The 22,470-nt window shown below is 39.4% G+C and overlaps 1 protein-coding gene across 4 annotated transcripts in view; it reads right to left on the bottom strand.

Annotated features, from left to right (window-relative positions):
• The window catches only part of ARHGAP32 (Rho GTPase activating protein 32), a 174,967-nt gene that overhangs the window by 48,628 nt on the left and 103,869 nt on the right, over positions 1 to 22,470 (bottom strand). For all 4 annotated transcript variants that reach the window (XM_064482217.1, XM_064482216.1, XM_031443386.2 and 1 more), the window contains 5 exons: positions 18,248 to 18,385; positions 16,137 to 16,229; positions 15,176 to 15,298; positions 13,555 to 13,632; positions 1,502 to 1,583 (listed from right to left, as the gene is read on the bottom strand). In XM_064482217.1, the coding sequence (XP_064338287.1) occupies positions 1,502 to 1,583; positions 13,555 to 13,632; positions 15,176 to 15,298; positions 16,137 to 16,229; positions 18,248 to 18,385 (514 nt within the window). The remainder of the gene's footprint in view (positions 1 to 1,501; positions 1,584 to 13,554; positions 13,633 to 15,175; positions 15,299 to 16,136; positions 16,230 to 18,247; positions 18,386 to 22,470) is intronic.

Consider the following 22,470-nt stretch of genomic DNA (forward strand, 5'->3'; position numbering starts at 1 on the left):
TAAATACGGAATGGCCATACAATGGAACATTATTTAGCCATAAGAAAGACTGAAGCACTCATCCAGCGATGAACCATGCAAACAGTATGCCGAGTGAGAGAAGCCAGTCACAAAAGACCACATATTGTGTGATTCCATTTATGTGAAATGTCTAGAATAGGAAAATCTACAGAGACAGAAAGTAGGTTAGTAGTTGCTTAGGAGTTGGGGGGAAGGGAGAGGATGGGGCAGTGTCTGCTAATGGGTATGGGGTTGTTTTTTTTAAGTTACTGATGCCATACTTAAAGAAGGAAAGAAACCTATAGCCATCACAGCCACTAATGAACAAGCAAGGAGCCACTGAGATAGTCTTTTTATGTTTAGTAAGTTTACCTAAAGAAAAGGGGTTTAACAGAGGATAAAAATGCCTTGAAAGAAGACTGAGAATCCCGCCTCAGGCAGAACTGCAGAGAACACTGTTCTGGAGTATTTTTCCTTCTGCACAATAAAAGTAGTCTGTCTAAAATTTTAAAATTCCTATGAGAAAAGTTGGAACACTGACTCCCTAACTGTCTATGAAGAAACAGGCTTTGAAAGGGGTCATTGCCCTTTATGTTTACCTAAATGTCATAAGCAAAAATGGTTTGATGAATGCTTTGGGGGCAGAGGCGGTAATATACTAAACAAAAAATAAACTTCTTTTCCCTAATTCTTGCACACAGGTCCTAAGCCTAGAAGATATTTTAAAGAAAATAGTCCAAATAAATTCTGAGGCCCAGAAATTTTCTTCTATTTCTTTTACTTGGGGGGAGGGAGTCGAGGGTGGAGAAGGGCAGAGGGAATGTAACACAACTAAGAGGAATAAACGTGATTACTTCCCCCGCCTCCCAAAATCTTTTAGCCTTTGTTCTTATTTTCTTTTAAAAACTTTACATCACATTAAAAAGTTCCAGACGAGGTATTCTGTAGAATGTGTCTGGATTAAATCACCTCAATAAAAACAAAAACTTCCATTTTCTTGACTTTTACCACCCGTAACACATTGCTTTAATTACCTGTAAGATACTCCACTTATACAGCACTGCACATATACCATGTAACTAAAAAGAAATGCTGTTTAAACTAGTTTTGATGTTCACAGGTATGGATAAGACATAACTTCATCTCATTAATCAATTTTCAGCAAATCATATTTTCTCCATGTCAGTTCTTTAAACCTAGTACTTTCCTTCATCATTTTATTCATTGATAAGCTGTATTCCTACTACATAATTGTAAAAAGAAATATGACACAGCTTGATGGAGCAAATAGTTCTTAAAATTGTCTAAAATTTTTAATGCATGTAAACCTTTGTGAAATTATCAGTAAGAATATATTAAAAATCAAAACTACATACAATTAGGAATGCACACTGTGACAATAAATGCAAAGAACAGCTAACCAAGCTATGTGCTTGACTCGAAGAGAAAATCTGTATCTTTATTTTGATAAATAGCCACACTAATGAAAATGCATACTTACCTGGTTTTGGCACGGAGTTGGTCACTGACTGGGGAACTTTCTGATTAATTAACTCAACACAGTGTCCAGGGAAGAGTCCCACCTGAAGAAGAAAAGCAGCAAAGAGAGGATTCTAAACCAGAGAACAGACCAGCGCGTGAACACTGCCAATTCAGTTCCAGTAATGTGCTCCAAAGCCCCTCCCAGTGATTCTGTTACTCCAAGACTCTAAATCACAGACAACGCCAATTGCACAAACAAATAATAAAACAATCTGTTGCTATGAGTATACAGAGTTGTGTGTGTTATTTGTCCAAATATCTGTCTGCTTTGCTAGTTTTAGCTTTTAAATTCCCCACTTTTTTTTTTACATCAATTAAAATGCTTAGTCTGATCCCAACCTATGCATACAAGAGGTATAATTTATACCTATTAATAAGGTACTTTGCTGAAATTTCAATCTAGCTGTGTTGACGTCTCCCCTGCCAACTTGCATATTTATTGACTTCTCCATGATTTTCTAAAAATCAAAACTAAACCATATTCAAATTTTTTGTGGATTTTCTCTTCATTCTCCCACAGGTTCCATGAACAATGACAGGACCGAAATAAATTAGTGAAACAATCGCTCACTTAAAATCCGGGTATTCACTGTTGTTAAAGAGCCAGTTGTGTGTGGACAGGTGTGGAGAGGAACGCAAGGGAGAAGAAAACCCACCCTCAGCGGTGATGACAGACGCCGGCCTTGAAACACACACCAACTGGACGTGGCAGCAGAGCTGCCTGTGGCACTGGGCAGACGCCCAAGGAGCTGCTCTAGGGAAAAACTGAGCCCCAGATCACCCAGAGACACTGCATAGCCGACAGAACGAATACGGAGATAAACAGCCAGGAAACAAAAGTAAAAAGAAAATTTTACCAATATTTATAGCTGCTTTCTTAGACAGGAATATAATTAGGCTGCCAAGCGGCACATGCTGAAGATGAAACAAGAAAACTCCGTCGCTCTGAACATCCCCCTGTTGACAGACGCTGGGAGGGAAGGCCTGGGCTTCCAACAGCCTGACGCATCACCCTGCTCTAAGCTGTGCAGCACCGTCCGTGTGGGATTACTTTCACGAACTCATGTGCCGCATTCTTACTTCAGTCTCTTGATCGATAGTCCATGGTAGTTCTTAAAACTATGAAGATGTAACTAGTTATCATGAGCTGAAAAGGTGTTATTAACAAATCATCCATTTTGTCTGAAAGATCTAAATTTGGGATCCTTATAGTCCGTCTGCATTGCCTTCCAAAATGATGTTCTACATGTTTGTTTTATTGGTGAAATTCTGTATCATATTTTACTCAACTTCCTACTTAACTAGTAAACAAATAGAAATTCTTCCAAGATTGGTTAGACCCAGACAAGAATCAACCTGAAAAATCCTTCTCATTCTCTCTTGCACAAATCAGTTACAGTGAGAGAGTTAAGTGTAGTCTCAAGACTTAGAGTCCCATTCCAGGTCTGCCACCTACTGCGGCGGGTTTACAACTCAGCCTCCGTGTTTCAGGTTCCTCACCTGAACACATAATATAGCTCACCTAACTCACAAGGGTTGTTACGAGAACCGAATAGATGAGTATAAGCAAGATGCACACAGTAGGAACTCGTGCAGCGTTCTCGCTCAGTCATTGCGCCAGCGCCTCCACCAGGAGGCGGAGCGGCCCCAGGCCGCCCCCCCCCCCCGCCCAGAGGTGACACATACTGCCTGCCACCCCGGCGTGGTGTGCTCAAGTCTCCTCACTACCAAATATCGCTCTTTCCATGAAATTCTAGTTCACTTTAATTTATAAACATTTTCTGCAATTTGCTGCAGAGAAAAGACCAGGTGCTAATCTTGGCCCATCCGTTTACTAGGCTCTGTGATCTGGAGCAAACTGCCTAACATCTGCTTCTTCCTCTGTGAAAATGAGGCCAGCATTAGCTACCTCAATAATCTGTGTGACGGCACCTAGCCTGGTTTCTAAACTGGAGTACCTTCCGGCAAATAAAACCAGCTTTCCATTACTTCTTCACAAAGACTGAACAAAGCTTTATGCTACTAGACACTGGTTACACTCCCACCCTTCAGCGCTGTCACAGTGCGGCAGTCTCGGTGTCTGGGGGAAGCTACCGTGCAGCGTGCAGGGGTCTACGGCAGGTCCGTCCGGTGCGGGACCCCAGGCCCTGCTCACCTGTCTCGCTTCACTGTGAAGTACAGTATTACTAAACACCAGCTAAGCTAAATACTCAGTTTCCCAGGCTGCTTGCATCCAGATGTAGTCACGGGACATATAAAGCAGCTCTCCTGCCACTGCTGTCTCTTCTCTCTGCGCTGTCTGCGGGTACCAGAACTGGATCTGAAGTGGCCATCACTGGACCTTAAAGAAAGGCCAAGAGAACCGCAGAGAACTTTGCCTGGCGTCACTGAGCTGCTGGCCCAACCACAGCAATGTCTCCTTTTCTGTTCATTTTACTGTTTCTTGAGGCCAAAAGCACTCCTAACTAAAACTCTTTTAAATAAAACAGTTATTGAACGTTTTATACATAATGTAACTAACCCTAAAAATATAGTTAATGGACATTTATACTTTTCTGACGCGTACTCAAGCTAATATTTCACCAAATATAAATAGTTCTAATACACTCAAAACATCCAATGTGAAAAGAGACTGGAACTCTTAGCAATAAGACCCGGGAACTGTGTCATCCTGCCGCGTGCATTACTTTCTGCAGCAGTGGCATTGTCTAGAGCTCTCACTTAAAGGCTGGGAAGGGGAGGGGATTTCGGCAGGAGTCAAAACGACCTTCTACTCTGGGAAGAGGATAGAAGGAAAAGAAAAGACCAGCATCTAGGTCCATGGGGGCAGAGGAGGAGGTGCTGAAAATACAGTAACAGAAGAAAAAGAGAAGGCCAGAACAGGACAGGGGTGGGCATAAAGGAGGGAGAGAGAAGCTTCAGATTCGGCAGTTTTTCCCCCACGTGTCTGAGGTGAAGTGAGAAGAAGCCAGAGATGCTATTCTATCCCTTAGTGAGCTGGTAAGTGTTTAAAAGCTCACTCTGCAGGGGGAAAGGCCTTGCTTTACAGCATTTGCCGGTGTCCGTGGTATAAACGTTGCCAACACGGCTGGGTTCCAGTTACCGACGCACAACTGAACACAGAGTTGAAAAGAGGTGCAGGCAGAGCAGCCTGTTACGTAGAACTCAACCCACACCACAGACTAGATGGACGTCACCTCAGGAGCACAGATGACAGTTACACAGAGTAAAATAACTACCAGAAGCTATATGTACTTATTACCTTTGTTTTTAATACAATTCACTTAATCGTAAATTTGTATGCTTTAACTTTTTAATGATGGCTGTGTTCAGCAAGCGTACCACAAAATCCCTACATACCTCCCAGCCGGCTCCAGCTCACACTCATCTGTGTCCCTCTCTGCGCTTGGCCTGGAGCCTCTCCACCTCTACCAGCCCTGGGAATGGGCGTCCAGGGCCTGGCAAGGGTGCGGCCCACTCTGACTCTACGAGAACAAGGAGGGGGTAAAGGGAACAGACTGCAACCTGGTTCTCCTGATTCTCTTTTAACTTAAGCAAACACTCACATTCCAAAAAACACAGGTTTGGCTACAAGAGTAAAAGTACTAAACTCAGAATGTTAGATAAGAAACTAATGCCATAAAATGAGCCTGGAGCTTTGAAACAGAGGGGATGGAAAGACATCACTGCTTAATAGTGGAGCCTAATTCTAACTATGGTCTCTCTAGGGCAACCACTCAAAATCAAAAAAAGAATTTCAACATAACAATGTGCTAGTCACTGACTTTTAAGAAAATCCCTATTCCAATGGTTTATTTAACTTAAGGCTAGTGACACTTTAGGGATGTTAGTTTAGCATAACAAAATTGTTTATATTAATCTTAGCAAAGTACTGCTCTTAATCCCAGAAATACACCAAAAATTTTTTAAAAACTGGAACTATTTGGCCTGAGAGAGTTTCCAATTTTCCATTTTCTGACCACAACCTCCTATGTCCCAGGTCTCCACTGTTCACGTAACATGACAAGTGAGGTTCAGATTCAGACACCGCATCCCTTCCTTCCTGTATCCTCCCCTAGGGTACCCAACCCCCTTCCAGTCTCTCTCTTTTTTTTTCACTACCCAGTATGGATCCTGTGGTTGATTATTTGAACTTTTAAAAATATCAGTGCCCTTAATCTCCTTGCAATATCAACCTTCTGCTGAACCAATCCAGCAAACCCCCCAACCTAAACCAATATTCTTCCCTACTTGCAAGCCTCTGTATTGCTAGAGAAACACTGCATCACTGAGGAGAATTAAACCAATGCAAACTCACAGTCTCCCACCTAGAAATGCCAGTTACTTTCTGCCCACTCCCCAGATCTCCTCCTGGAGCACCCACTCCCCTTTAGGCTCTCTGTCCAGTCTGACGTCCACTCCCCTGCCAACAACATCCCAGCACAGTTGAGCAAACCACAAGATAATGAGTCTGTCTCCTAAGATTTTGGAACTACGTCTGAATCTTTAATTACCTCCACTGAGTTGCTAGAACTAGGAAATATTTCAAAAAAAAAAAAAAAAAAAAGAGGAAGGCGAGACCAAAAAAAGCAGCAGCTGCTACTGCAGTGAAAGAAGCAAAACCCCCAAAACCGGAAACAAATTTCCTTAGTTCCACATCGCTTCTGGCTTTTTCGCCTTATTTTATATCCTGTCTCCTAAACCTCAGATGCCAGCTCCCTAATTTCCACTTTTAAAAACACTACCCTTGCAGTAGTTACATGCAGGTCTGAGACTCAGAAACGTGGTCAGGAATCAGAATGTAAGTTTGGGAGGCGGACATACACATGGTAGTGAAAGCTGAGACAGTGAGCAAGGAAGTCGAAAACCAAGGGCACAGAATGAGAAGGCGTTCCAACCCGAAACTTTCGGAGGCCTAGAGGCAGAGGATGCCCTGTAAGAGAAGGGTGAGAAGACAGGACTCTAAGTGTGTTGGGTCACATCGATCAAGAGAAGAAAAGTGCCAGGATAAGAGAAATGAAATACTGCTGAGAGCTTAAGTAAAGGGAGCAATAAAGTAAGAATGTTTACATTAAGCCAAACAGAGACCACTAGTGATGCAAGGGAAGAAAACAGGAGTGAAGGGTTTAAGAATATATTTGTGATAAGTGAATTTAACAATGATGGGGAGAGGGAGGGTAGAGCTCAGTGGCAGAGCACATACTTGGCATGCACAAGGTCCTGGGTTCAAGCCCCCAGTGCCTTCATTAAAAAAAAAAAAGATGGACCTAGAATCTAACCTGGGTAAGAAGGTGAGTGGACACAAGAAGTGGGTGATGGCAGGAACTGGAGAGGCCAACGGAACTATGGCACTGGACACAGTATTGTGTACTGAGCATCACCGCTGACAGTACAGCAAGTCACTAACAAATGAAGCCGAACTTCTGTTCCTAGTTAGCTCAATGAAGTATGAAATGAGACAAAACTATGGCTGCTTTAAAATTTTAATTATTTGGCCTCTTCCTTCCTCCCTGGAAGGAGTAAGGAGAGGACGGAGCAAGCACAGCAAGTGGCAGGGCAGACAGATGACAAGGGCAGCTCGCGTAATGCGGGGAAAACAACACTCAGATTTCACTGCGACATTTAGTTCATGAAACAGAGGCATGGAAAGTAAGACTGGAAAAGTAGAACGGGGTCAGAGATCACGGACAGTCCTGAATATCACGACAAGGAGTTTGAAGTTTCCTCTGTACAAAATGAAAATGGTAAATTCTGAGAAGAGGGGCAGGAACAGGTATGTTTTAATAAGAAAACTCTAGTGGCAGAGTAAACCTCCCAGGGCAGAAGGAAAGGAAGACAAGAAGCAGAAGACCACTTAGCAATTTGCACGCACAGGCCAAGAAAGAGATAATAAAAGCCTGTAGCATGCAAACAGGATGAAGAATAAGAAGAGCACAGGAACGTTAAGAGACACAGAGGTGGAAAAGACAGAAACTATCAAAGTGATCAGATACATGAGAAGTTAAGTCAGATGGCTCTGCAGTTTTTCCCTCATTATAACTGACAAACTATCAACTGTGAATATTCAAAATGTACATTTTGATAAGTTCTGACACCCATAAAACTGCAACCACACTCAAGATTATAAGCACGTTTATCAACCCCCAAAGTCTCTTGTATCTCTCTGTAATCTCTCCCTCTCCCCACCAGTCCCCTATCCTGCTCACCAGACAACTGACCTAGTTTCTACCACTATACATGACTTGCATTTCCTACAATTTTTTATTGATTTTTTTAAATTAGCATTTCTACAATTTTATATGAAAGGAGTCACACAGAATGTACTCTATGCCGTCTGTTTCTATCATTCAGCATAATTATTTTGAGGACCATTCATGTTGCTGTATTTATCAATAATTCATTCCTTACTATTCCTGAGTAATATTCTATTGCATGGATACCACTATTTATTCATGCATTGATCTTCTGTTCATGAGCTACCTGGACTGTTTCCAGCTTGGAGCTATTATGCATAAGGCTGCTATGAACAGTCATGTGTGAGTTTTTGTACAAACACAGGCCTTCTTTTCTCTTGGATAAACACCTAGGAGTGGAATGACTGGACTATGTCATTGCTGTATGTTCAAGAAACTGACAAACTGTTTTCCAAACTGGCTGTAGCATCTTACATTCCCCCAGCACTGTGCCAGCATTCCAATTCCTCCACATCCTCACCATTCTAATAAGTATGTAGCAGTACCTGTCATTTTCACTTGCATTTCTCTAATGACTACTGATACTGAGAACCTCTTTATCTGTTTATTTGCCATATATCTTTTTGGTGATGTGTCTGTTCCAATCTCTGCAATTTTTTTTTAAATTGAGTTCTGTTTTCTTGTTGAGTTTTGACAGTTCCTTGTACATTCTAGATACAAGTCCTTTATCAGGCATAATCATTGAAAATTTATTTTCCCAGTCTATGGTGTATGTGTAGTGTCTTTCAAAGAACAGAAGTGTTAAATTTTGATGAAATTCAATTTATTATCTTATGAACTGTTCTTTTGATACTGCATCTAAGAAATCTTTGCCTAAACAAAATTTTCTCCTAAGTTTTCCTCTATAAGTTTTATAGTTTAAGCTTTACATTTGGGTACATGATCCATTTTGAGTTAATTTTTGCAGAAGGAACAAGAAATAAATCAAAAGGATTTCTGGAGGCATATGGGTATCTATCCAACTGTTCTAGCACCATTTGTAAAACAGGCCACGTTTCACTGACTGACTTTGAACCTCTGCTGAAAATAAGTGGTCCATGTGTGTGTGGTCCATTTCTGGACTGTTCTGTTCTGTTGGTTTACCTACCTGTCCCCTAAATGCCACATTCTCTTGGTATTGTAGTTAAGTCTTCAATGCAATTAGTTACTTAGTTCTCCAACTTTCTTCTTCTTTTTCAAATTTGTTTTGGCTGTTTTTCTAGGTCCTTTGCATTTCCATATAAATTGTTTAATCTGCTTATCAATTTCCACAAAGAAGTCTGAGATTTTGACTGCGATCAATTTGAGGAGAGAAGGCATCTTAACAATATAAAGACTTCCAACCCATACATAGGGTGTGTCGCTCTTTTTGGGGGGGGGGGTATTCTTGAATTTCTCTCAGAAATGCTTTGTAGTTTTCAGTACACAGATCTTTTATATCTTTTTTCAGATATATCCCTAGGTACTTCACAGTTTCAGTGCTATTACAGATGGGTTTTGTTACATTTTCTGATGGATGTTAATATGACTGGTCTGTGGACTACGCTTACAGTGGCAAGACTTCGTGTAGTTGTCCCAGGTATATATATTTTAAATATATACTACGTATTTTACATACACAAACTACTTTTATTTCTCCTTTATATTAGATGTGAAAAATAATACTGATTTTTTGAAATTGTGTTTCTTTGTAGGTTGTTGTACCATTTGTAAATTTCATTTCAGAATCATAAGAAAGAATTTTAGAAAATATTTATCATAACAAGGGGGCACAGGGTTTGCTGAGGTTATGAACTACTACTCTAAGCCGTTCTGTCAGTAGTTTCCACAAAACAACATTTAAGCATCATTTGGTAGGACATATTCCGAGGTTATAAATTAACAAAAGGCTATCTAGAAACTGACTTCTCTCCAAACATCAGCGGCACCTGCTAATGGCACTAATAAGAAAACTAAAAACAGCAACAAGAAACACAGAAAATAATTTAAGATGATTTACACTTTTTGTGATCCAAGAGGGGAAAATGCAAAGCCGGAACTCACCAAGCTTGTGTTCCGGCTATATCACTAACTTACTGTCTTTGTGAATCAGAACAACCTACCTAAATCCTTTTGTCTCTCGATTTCTATGATTTTAAAATGACAGTTCAGGACCAGATGATCTCCACTATCATCCGTCCCACTACGGAAATCTATGACTCATACCTGTGGGCGAGTAGAAGCCACCACTGGTTCATTAAGTTACCACTATGATCTGTCTTTGCCCAGAATGCCTTAGTTTCTACCTAAGTTCTGACACTAACAGTGAAATAACAACGGGCCAGTTGTTTAATCCCCTTAGTTTCCTTGTCAGTAAAAGAGAGGCAATAATATTGTGTAAGAATTTACAGAGCATGAGAATTCAAGGTTAATGGAAAGCACTTTGAAAGCACACATAAAAGCACTCAAGAAGTGTTACAACTGTATCTGTAGTACCACGCGCTCCCTCTTCCCCTGAAATTACATAACGTTACAGATGAAAAATTACATCCTATGATTTCCCATCACTTAACCGGAGAGGAAATATTTTGCTCTCTTTAATTTCGAGTAATAAAAAGCTGCAGCTTTGGATTCCGTACATAAAATGATGGTTCATATAAATAAGCAGGTAAACTGCCTTCCTCCATTAAACTACTTACTACAAGGGACAAGGTTTCCACATATCTCGAATTTGGGATAAAGAATACTTTTCTGGAGAGCAGTCCCTCAGAGTGATCTGAGAAGCTGTCATCCCGGCTCGAGTCCTCCCATCAAATAAAACTTAACTCTCAACTTTAAAAAAAAAAAAATACTTTTCTGAACATAAGTTATTGGAACCATATTAAACTCCTGAGGTAAGGAAATGTTTATAGTCCAAGAAACGCTTCTCCAATATTTGTACACAAAAATCCTCACACAACATTCTGGGGTAACTATGAAAAATAAAATAGCTGATCCTTGATCATCTTGTGGAAACCAAGAGAAGATGAGCTGTACAGAGTTCTGTCCATCTCCAAATGGTACTTCATCCATCAGACTGACTGTATCCCAAGTAAGTTGTAAGAGATTTTCTGGGAGGAAAAGAGAAGACCCGTTAAGCTGTGTTTAACTTCTTCCTTTATCTGTGCGAGGATCATCAGTGAGAGACCAGATCAGTGGTTCTCATTTTGTGCTTAATCATCATCTTAGGAACCTGATAAAAATTCAGGTTCCGGTCCCCATCCCTGCAGAGTCTGGTGAGTAACATCTAGTTTTAAAAGGTTTCTCAGGTCAGTCTGATGCTAGAGGCTCCCACATAAAACTCTGAGAAACACGGCACTAAACAAACAAGTAATCCTCAAAGATATTAACATTTTATATTTGTGTTATGCCTTTTGCCTAAAAAAGGGGGCTTTCCAGACACCTCACCTCACGTTTGCAACCACAGTTCACAGACAGGCACAAAAGCTGATGCCATGAATTTTTTTTCTGACGTATACACTACACAACGAAGCACCTCAGAAAACTAAGGTGCAAGATTCCATACACTCTTTAGAAGACAAAAAAAAAACTCAGCATTTCAAATTACTATAGTTAATATAATTTCACACTTCCTACTCCCAGAAGTTTAAGAAAAGAAACACAGTCACAGTATAATTTAAACACATGATGAACTAATCCTTCTGTTCCCACAGCTAAATTGTGGTCTAGGCTAAAGCAACACACAGACTAGAACTTGGCAAAACGCTCATCTTTTTCAACCACCAGCTGATCAGCAGAATTCACCTACAGCTCAGAGTAAGCACTGCTTCCAGAAGAGCGGTCTGAGGAACACCTGCGCCAGAATCACATGGATAAAACTGCAGTCTTAATCCCATCCCACAACCACTGAAACAGAATTTGGGGGCTTAGGTCACAAGATTCCGTTTTAACACGTTCCCAACGCAACATGTAAACACAGTGAGTAAAGCCTGAGACTCGGTGGTGAAGGGAGAGCAGCCACCGGTAACAGAAAAACGAAGACAGCAGCACAGCACCCTTGAGTCTATTAGCAACTGCCCCTCCTTGGACTGACTTTCAACCTGCTGTTTTGGAATCATGGAATTAAAATGTTGAGGAGGATTAGAGTGATTGTAAGTGACACTCTCTAAGGGGACACTAGAGTCCAAAGAAAGCAAGTATCTTGTCTAAAATTATAAGAAAGGTAGCAATACCAAGACCAAAACATAACTGTGACTGTAAAGCCAAATTTACTTTTTGATCATCTTTGGGACCCTAACATTTATAGCTCACTTCCAGTGAACATGGAGACTGACCTCTTATTAACAAAAGAGATAACTGATCTTTCATTTAGTTTTATATTTAATCAAAAGCACCAATTATTCATAGCAATTAAGAAATGAGAGCACAAAAGAGCAAGGACCTACTGTACAGCACAGGGAACTATATTTAATATCTTGTAACAACCTATAATGGAAAAGGATCTGAAAGAGACTACACACACACACACACACACTCTCTCTCTCATATAAACAATCATTTTGCTGTACACCTGAAACTAACACAATGTTGTAAATCAACAGTACTTCAATTAAAAAAAAAAAAAGAAATCAGAGCACAGATAAAGAAGGACTCCAATTACACAAACAAAAAATTTGTGGGGTAATAATAAAGATACAATTTTTTTGGTTTTAATCATCAAATTAAGTTGCTATAAATGCTTTTATAATAGATAAAAGGATAGATAAAATTAAATTTGTAAAATATAAAACAGAATTACATTTAAAAATCAACATTTACTGATTGGAAAATATGCATCTGGCCTGCTCTAGATACTTTATATAGTTTATCCTTACACATTTAATCTTCCCAATAACCTTATGAGGTTAAGAATAGTCCTGCAATCACCATTTCACAAATGGGGAAAACAAGGCACAGAGAAGTAAAATTACTTGCTCAAGATAACATAAGATTAAAACCCAAGCAATTTGTCACCAGAACCCATACTCTTAATTACCATGCTATCCTGTTTTAAAATTATATGATTATTTTTTGATAAAATACATTTTATAGAAACCTAATAGCTTTTATTTTATATATACTTATGGCTCAAGATACTTATACAATAGTTATTAATGTTTCCAGCTATATAGCATGAGCATTTAATCTATGCAGCATTTTAGAAACACTTTTATAAACAGAAAACAAAAACCCACAAGTTATATATATTCAGGATACAAGTTTAAGGCATTTTTAGATGCTCTTCTAGTGACAGTTTTAAAAGATAAAAGAAAACCTTTCCACAGTGTGGACACTAAAAGACACCATTATCAGGTCTCAAATTACTCTGGCAGACACGGGAAAGGACACTGCTACAGATTCTGCTGTTACTCTGCAATTGATACACAGTTTACAGTAACAGCTACAAGTCATTAAAAAATATTGATCAAACTGACTTAATTCTAGAGAAGAAAACATATGTGACTCATGACTTTACACCATTATGAAAAGCAAGGCAGAGTCACAGACCCAATAACAAAAGTGTCACCGGGCATGTGACTCTGCTCAAACCTTGGCTACATCTACAGGGAAGAAGGAGATAAACACAACCACAACAGCAACTAGAAGAGGAAGTCCACGTCTAATGCCAGCTACATTTTTCTATCACTGCAGACAAAATTTTTGATGACAAAGTCCACGGTCAGCACATGTTGTCAACAGAAATATTACTGAAAGAAAAACCGTCCTTTGAATTTTCCACACCTAACTCTTTGTTGCCCACCTGAAATCCATGCTTGCCTCTCCACCACGTGCTTAACACTTTCGGGGGCATGTCAATAACAGACACAATGTCTCCCACCTAGGAGAAAAAACGTTAAGCAAAGCGCTTTTAGTCAAGTTTTAAAGCAACTGCCTCTAGAATTTAAATATAAACTGTAACAAAAAGGTGAAGTACTGTCTTATTCTCTGGCTCATTACTCCTGTTAAAACATTAACATTTCTTTCTGTAAAAAACTGAATAATCTTAACCATTTGTTAAGGAGAGGTTTACAAAAAGTTAAGCAGCAAGAAGACTGAGATGCAACAAACATGTAGTAACTTCGGGAAGCCTGATGTACAGTGTAAGATTTTTGAACGTCAGGCATCATACATCACCACTTGTGCTAAAATATTCTGTAACTGCTATCACTAAAAGTGATCAGACTCACTTACAGAAGGCAGTTTTAATAACTCACATTTAGAACACCAGCATCTATTAATACATGGTGAGTGCTCACCATGTGCCAGGCACCATGCTAAGCATTTGGCATATCTTATTTCATCATATAGGAAAGCTCTAGGATGTCCACAATCACTGGGTTATTTTCAGTAAGTGTAAAGTTGGGTGACAACTACACTTCTTCCAATAGATGGTCAGTATAACATTCCTGATAAACAGCTGACTTTCTTCACTCCAGAAGACAAACTAGTGTGTTTACAAACTTTCACAAAATCATAAATATAAAAATTGCAATAATAGTCCTTAATAATATATTTAAAGGAAGTTGTACTCTTCAATCAAAATAAGTGATGATCTCTGTGATAAAAGAGTTTAGCAGTTCAGAACAATGTTCCTAATGTACACAACATTGCTTTAAGAATTTTTCTTTGTATAATCACAATTTTTCAAGTCATGAAGGTCACCTTCACATAGTCTTATCTGCTAACAGATGTGGTCTCTTTCAAGACCAAGGATTTTTTTTGTGCATAGAATCTAAACATTTAAGTTTGAGAACAGTTTGAATTCTAGACAGTAAAAATTTATACTTTTTTCCTCTTAAATTGAATAACTTTCAGCATATTTTTTAGTCTCTTATCAGCCAGTATTAAAGGAAGAAACTTAATTCCCCTCCTTTTGTGTCTGATAGCAAGAAATGTTCGTTTTGCTTTTCATCTGGTCTTTACCTCAGCCTACGAACAAACACCCAGAAGAAAGGATCACTGGGTATTGTTCCTAGGTGATAAAAACACAAAGGCAAAAGACGGAGACCTGGCTTTCAGGAAGCTCACAGAGACAAAGAGGAGAACAACTTTGACTGAAAGCAGTAAGTGGCATGTCAGAGACAAGCCAGGAGGACAGTCAGAACGGCATGCGGTGCGGGTTTGGGGGGCGTGCGTATTTCCATGGAGCAGAGGGAAGGAGACCAGGGATGACTTCCTAAAAGAAATGAGAGAAATATAAGCTGAATTTTCAAGGATGAGTACAGTCATTTAAAAAAAAAAATAGATGACATGCCAGACTGAAAGACAATGATGCACAGGAAAACCTGGTGCTTTTAGTTAAGGAAATGGTTTAAGCCGTTAAAGATGAGGCTGGAAGGGAGCGGGGACTGAGCTAACACACAGCACCTTTACTCACGCACCTCTAAGGTCAGCTCGTCCGGGGCCCGAGCAGTGTACCGCTTGATGACGTGGGCAGCGCCAACGGCAGGAGTGTTAATGGAGGACTCCTCATGAACCAGCAGGTGATTCCCCTTGTTATCCATCTGCAGCACAGAAAATGTACTATGGATGGTTAAAGGCGTGGGACTTGCAAGTTTCTTTGTGTATCTATATAAGATAATTCAATTTGATTTACAAAACCATAACCCAAAAAAATCTTAAAAAACACCTATTGAATATTTACTATACTTCAGTCGTTGCACTGTACATATAATATATATAATTTATCTTCATAACTCTGAAAGATATTTATCATCATTATCATGACTTAAAGATGAAGATGCTAAAGCTAAAAGAGGTTATGTAAATTACAAGAGACTAAGTAATGTGTCCCAGACCACACTATCGATAGCGGAAGAACCAACACAAGTTGGCCCCGCCTTCTATGTACTCTTTGTTGCAGGCCCAGTTTCCACTGTGAGGAGAGAGTACTATGGCCGTGCACATGGCAACTGAAGGAGAAAAACCTAACTGCAGGAGAAAAAGGTAACTGAATACTCTGTCACTCAAGACTCACTGACCCTTTACAACATTGTCTCTTGTTCATAAATAACTGAAAAATATTTTCAATAACCAAGCCAATTAGAAGAAAAGATACATATATACACCTTGTTAAATGTATATATTAATATATCAAACACCAAAATAATAGGTGTCATTGTGATTCATAAAATAATATTAAAATTATCTTCCTGGATTATCAAAGACAGATTAGAGATGAAGAATATTTTATGTATCACATATCTATCTTCCAGAAGATGAGAGTAAGATCCATTTATTCGATTCCTAAAACTCAACAGCTAACGAAATTAAATTAATATTAAATTTCTTAAGTAGACAATTTAAAAATTAATTTTAATAAAAGGTGAGCTAGATTAATACCTCCATCCAGGTAAGGGCAGGTCCACAATTGATCTTGTTGCCAGCAATAGCTGAAAGGCGGGACAGGTAAGCCATAAGCATCTGAGTGACCGACTAAAGAGAAAGAGAAGATTCAGTGGGAACAGGATGGAGATCCTACGTTCTCTGTCAGAGAAACTCATATGAACTGGTTGTCTCCGGGGCAAAAGAAAACCTGCAGATGTTTAGGGCATTTTAATAGTTACAGAGGTGTCCTCACAGAGGCTTCACAGCTCCATGAACCGAAACTACGGGCACTCACACAACTTCCAGTCTGGTGCAGCTTTACCTCTCCACCCCTCATCATCGGGGTCATACTGTTTTACAGCTTCTAATTTAACTGCCTTGTCTTTCTATTTTTGCATTGAAAATGTAAAGTGATAGCACAGACACACTTGGCTTTCCTACCCAGCTTCCCCCTGCTACTCGCTATCCTAAAACTCTCTCTCCAAGAAAGACGCCTGCTGCAGCCTTCCACACACTGCCCCACACACAGTCCTGCACCACACATCAGCTGATGGGTCCAGGAACGGGACGAACATGAGCTGGCTGACAAGAGCTGCTGGAGGAATCAGAAATTGCGATACAAAATTCCAGCTCAATCTGGCTGCTACCTTAATAAGAGGTGAGAACCTGGCACCTGTTGGGTGTGGTTGTGTTCTGAAGACAGTCTGAGAACGAAAAATGCAATGGGCAGAGAAGGGAAATGGAGACAGAGAGGCCTGCAGGTTTTCTATGATACAAAGGAACCGTGGTGCTAAGAAATCCCCGAGACCTTGCCACAGCGTCAGCTCTTGCATGACTGATGTCTTCACTTCACCCTACCTACCTGACTGCCTGGGACTTGGTTACAGATTTGCAGGGGTTTCCCTTAGGACTTGGAAGATATTCTGCACTGTTTTCAAGCACCCATGATGGCTACCAAGGAGTGTAATACCAATGCAATTCTTGTCCTTTTGAGAAGATCTCGTTTTTGCTCTCTGGAAGCTTTCTGGGTTTCCTCTATGTTTTGGCATTTTGAAACCTTACTACAATGTTTCTAGATGTGTGTCTTTTCAATTGTTATATTTAGCACTCAATGGGCCCATTAATCTAAAAAACATGTCTTTTTTAGATTTAGTTACTTCCATCTACTCTTTTCTCCTAGAACTCCCATGAGAGGGGAGCAGGCGCTTCTGGGTCTGCTCTCCGTGACTCCCAGCTGCTCTCTCACAACTCTTTATCCCCTCAGGGCTGTGTTCTTACAGAGCTTGCTCTTCCCAATCACTAACTCTCTCTTTATCTGTGTCCGTTTTGTGTGTAGTCCAGCTATTCAAGTTTGCTATTATTAAAATTAATTTAAATGACCGTGTGTTCGTTTCTAAGACCTTCGATTATTTTTATAAAAATCTGTTCTCATTCCATGATTGTGACTTCCTCACTTCCCCTCTGAGGATAGAAATCATGCTTCAGAAAGCCCTCTGCTCTTCTCAGTCACCTTGTATACTCAGTTGTTACACTGAAGACATCCAGTTTATCTGTCCCTCTGCAGGCTTCCTGCACCAGTGTCTTATGCCGTATTTTCTTGCCCCTACAAATTTTATCTCATTTACTTTCAAAGATTCCTCACAATTTTTGATTCTGATGGTTCTTTTTATTTCCTGACATTATGAAGACTCTCTTTCCTTTTAAATTAAAAAAAAATTTCATATATTTACTAGAAATGTTTGGCAGGAATGGAAGTAAGTTCACGGACACAGCCTGCCGTCATAAACTGAGTAAACAGCATCACCTGACTATGTGTCTTTGATTATTAGTGAGGTCAGTGTTTTCCCATATTTTGCTCTCATCTTTTAGATTCTCTTTGAAGAATGATCTGCTCATATGTAACACTCATTTATACATTAAGATAGGAGTTTCTTCTTATAAAATTACATGCTGCACCTATTTTAATTCTAAACATCCTACACAGCATTACTAGTTTTTCAGTTGGGAAATGAGTAATCCCGAGACTCTCCCTCAGTGTTCAACACAAGCTTTTACTTAGTAGACAGGCAGGAGTTTTCTGCTAATTCGGGAGTAGTAGTCAGTTCTGCAGAGTACTAAATGCTTACCTCTGGACTGTCCTTCAGGGTATCAGAACGGGGAAGCTCTGAGAGCTGGGAGAATCGTCGGTCATAAATACATAGATGAAGATGTTTATCAAGTACCCGAAAATCTTCATAACTTCTTTTAACAATCCAACTTTTGCCCTACGGTTAAGAAACAAGAAGGCTCCTGTAACTTGCCTCTGTTAGGAAATGGTTACAAATCAGGCCTTATTCTATGACGATATTTTATTCGTGAGATTTTATATTTACTAATTGACTTGATAGTAAATAGTTAAGTTCCAAAATACTCTAGTGAGTTATACTACACTGAACAGTCAGTAATGGAAAATAAGATAGAACTGTCCACTAAACCTCTTCCCGCCACTGTCAGCCCACTGGCTCTCTCTGGGAATAGTAACTGCTGGACGGGAAGACAGCATGTGATCTTAAACCCACAGAGAGAACCACAAGATAACTTCGGGTGGGAGAACACTGCCAAAAATTAAAGAAAGACAAAGCCAGGTTATTGATTAGTTACCACAAACCTTTTCAGCGACAAACTGGAAATATACTGAAAATTAATACTACGGAAATCGATCAGCCTTTGACACTCATATGTTATCTATAACCCATATTGTCTCCCCACTTCTCAGGCTTTCTTCCTTTCCTAATCTCACAAGCTTGTTAAAAATGAGGATTAAAAATAAAAAGAGCATATTTATTACATACTGTCTTCTAATTTTCTCTTGAATGTATCACTTCCTACAGCCCAAGCATTAGTAAGGACTGACATCATTTCTTACCTCCCCAACTTTATCTTCTCCCCTCCTCACGAAATACAGAGCATGTCAGGTCACGCTGACAAAAAGCCTTCAAAAGCTCCTACTGCACAATGATGAGCTGAGCCCCTACCCACCATTTGGTTTTAAAATTTAATCTAATATTATACAGAGGCTTTCATCTCACAAAAATCTGGAGGGACTGAGAAAAAGTAACCATCTCACAACTGGAGAAAACATCTCTATGTAGCTCTTCTCCATCTGCCTCTGCCAGAAGGGGCAGAAGGTACCAATTCATGGGAGAGGTGCTGACATCTAAACACAGGCTGCCAACAACTAACAGCCTAAACTTGTCCAACCCCCAACCCTACTTTGAGCTGAAATTCTCCATCACACATGTGGAGAGCACCGCCACCTCCCTCTTTCCAAGGGTTATCAGAATGAAAAAGGAGAACAGGTGTGGCAGATGCTTTTAAAGAACAGTCTCCTGGTCTCTGTTGTAAGAAATGCTAGTTCAAAAAGTCAGGATTGGAATCCAGTTAATTCTGATGACCAGGCTGAATTGGGAACCACGGATCCACGAGATTAAGTCCAAACACACTAGCACGTATCAGAGCTTTCATCATCTGGGCCTGTCTAAATTGACAGCTTGATCTCACCCACTTCTCCTCCTTTGCTTCCAGTGATGCTCAATTACATGTACTCCTTCCATTTACAGAATGTTCCCTTTCCTGCCAGCATGACTTTCCAGTGCTGCTCTACCACGGAAAGTCGATCTTCTACCCTTTACTCGGGGAAGCTCCTTTGCCGTCTCAGCTCTACTGCTGCCTTCTACCCAAAGTGTTCCTAAATGACAAGAGGGAATTAAATATTTGTTCTTTTGGGACAGCAAAAAAATAAAAAATAAAAATGAACAGCAAGGCAGGAAAAAAAAGAACAACAACATTGCACAGTTGCAATTAATTTAAACATTTCAAAAATTATTCAACACTTCAAAGATTAGAAAATTACAAAAATTAATTTAACACATGTATATATCTCTATCACAGAGATTAAATACATGTTAACTTTTATTTCAAAGCTCCGGATTTTTTTTATTGAAGTACAGTTGACTTACAATATTATGTCAGTTTCAGGTGTATAGGAGAGTGATTCAGTTATAAATGCGTATTTCTTCCAGATTTTTTCCATTTATATCTTATTACAAGACATTGAATATAGCTCCCTGTGCTGTACAGTAAGTCCCTGTTGCTCACCTATTTTATGTATAGCAGTTTCTATTAATCCCATGCTCCTAACTTATCCCTCTCCCCTCCCCTCTCCCCTTTGGTAATGCGAAGTTTCTTTCCTCTGTGAGTGTGTTTCTGTTTTGTATATGGATTTATCTGTTCTGTTTTTCAGATTCCACATAGAAGTGATGTCACGTAACACTGTCTATGTCCCATTTACTTCACTTAGTATAATCATCTCTAGGTCTATCCATGTGGCTGCAAATGGTAGTTCTTCATTCCCTTCTATAGCTGAGTGATATTCCATTATATATACATATGTATCTATTTATATACACACACACCACCCCCTTCTTAAACCAGTCAGCTGCTGATGGGCACCAGGGGTTGTTTCCATGTCTTGGCTATTGTAATAGTGCTGCTATGAACTTGGGGTGCACGTATCTTTTCGAATTAGGGTCTTCATCTTTTCTGGATATATATCCAGGAGCAGGACTGCTCGATCATATGGTAGGTCTATTTTTAGTTTTTTAAGGAACCGCTATACTGTTTTCCATAGCAGCTGTACCAATTTACATTCCCACCAACAGTGTAGGAGTGCTCCCTTTTCTCCACACCCTCTCTGGCATTTATTACTTGTAGACTTTTTAATGATGGCCATTCTGACTGGTGTGAAGTGACACCTCACTGTAGTTTTGATTTGCATTTCTCTGATAATTAGTGATACTGAGCACCTTTTTTCCCTGTGCCTGTTGGCCATCTGGATGTCTTCTTTGGAGAAATGTCTATTTAGGTCTTCTGCCCATTTTTTGATTGGGTTTTTTTTTTTTTTTTGGCTATTAAGCTGTATGAGCTATTTATATATTTTGGAAATCAGACACTTATTGGTCATGTCATTTGCAAATATTTTCTCCTTTTCTGTAGGTTGCCTTTTCGTTTTGTTTATGGTTTCCTTTGCTGTGCAAAATACTTAGAGACAAATGAAAATTAAAACATGAGGATCCAAATCAAGGCAGTAAAAGCAGTTTTCAGAGGGAATTTTATAGCAGTATCAGCTTACCTCGGGAAACAATAAAAACCTCAAATAAACAACCTGACACCTAAAGCAACTAGAGAAAGAAGAACAAACAAAACCCAAAGTTCTCTTTCTGATAGTCTGTTAGTATATAGAAACGCAACAGAGTTTTGTATACTGATTTTGTATCCTGCGACTTTTTAATTTGTTTACTAGTTCTAACATTTTTTTTGGTAGCGTCTTTAGGGTTCTCCCTATATAATATCATGTCATGTGCAAATAAAATATGACAGCTTTACTTCTTCCCTTCCACTACAAAGTTTAACAGACATGATAAGAGGGGTACTCGTCTTGTTCCTGAACTTAGAGAAAAAGCTTTCAGCTTTTCACCACAGATCATGATGTTAGCCGTGGGCTTGTCATACATGGCCCCTATTACACTGAGGTACGTTTCCTCTATTCACTTTGTTAGCAGCTTTATCATAAACAAATGAAGAATTCTGTGAAATGTCTTTTTGCGTCTGCTGCGATGATCATATTGTCTCACCCACTGCTCTGTTACTGCTGCGCTAATGCACTGACTGGCTGGCAGATGCTGGACTATATTTGCCTCCCTGGAGTAAGTCCCACTAGGTCATGGTATGTGACCCTTTTAAAGCTGTGTTGAATTTGGTTTGCTAAATTTTGTTAGGCTACTTTTCTTATTCTTAATTGATCTAAGAGATATCAGTTTGTTCAAAATTATAACAGCAACAATGTATTTCATAACATATGCTTGTGTATGCTGATGTATAAGTGAAATGAATGACAGCAATCAAACAGAAGTCATTTCTGATGGTCGAATTTCAAGCATCAGAGTACAGGAGATACTTTGAGGCAGAAAAGCATTCACCTAAAACCAACTGTTTACCCCACTGACCGGGACATAAAGGAGCCTTCGTATTACCATAAATTTCTATGAAAAATTTGATTTTCAGAAAAAGTAAACTATTATACATTCATGAATTCTGGTTAATATACAAAGGTAATTCAACTACAATTCAACTTCAATAAGAACCATTCATTTCAACTACTCTAAAGCTTACTATGGGATAATAAAATACGAGGTATTCTATTAAGCAACAGTTACTCTCACACTTAACAAAAGTATAAAGATCAGAAGGGAATTCTCATTAGGGCACGTGTTAGAATAAATTTTTGCAACACTTAGGTTTACATTAGCCA

This window comes from Camelus dromedarius, chromosome 34 (genome assembly GCF_036321535.1).
Source record: "Camelus dromedarius isolate mCamDro1 chromosome 34, mCamDro1.pat, whole genome shotgun sequence".
Taxonomy (NCBI): Eukaryota; Metazoa; Chordata; class Mammalia; order Artiodactyla; family Camelidae; genus Camelus; species Camelus dromedarius.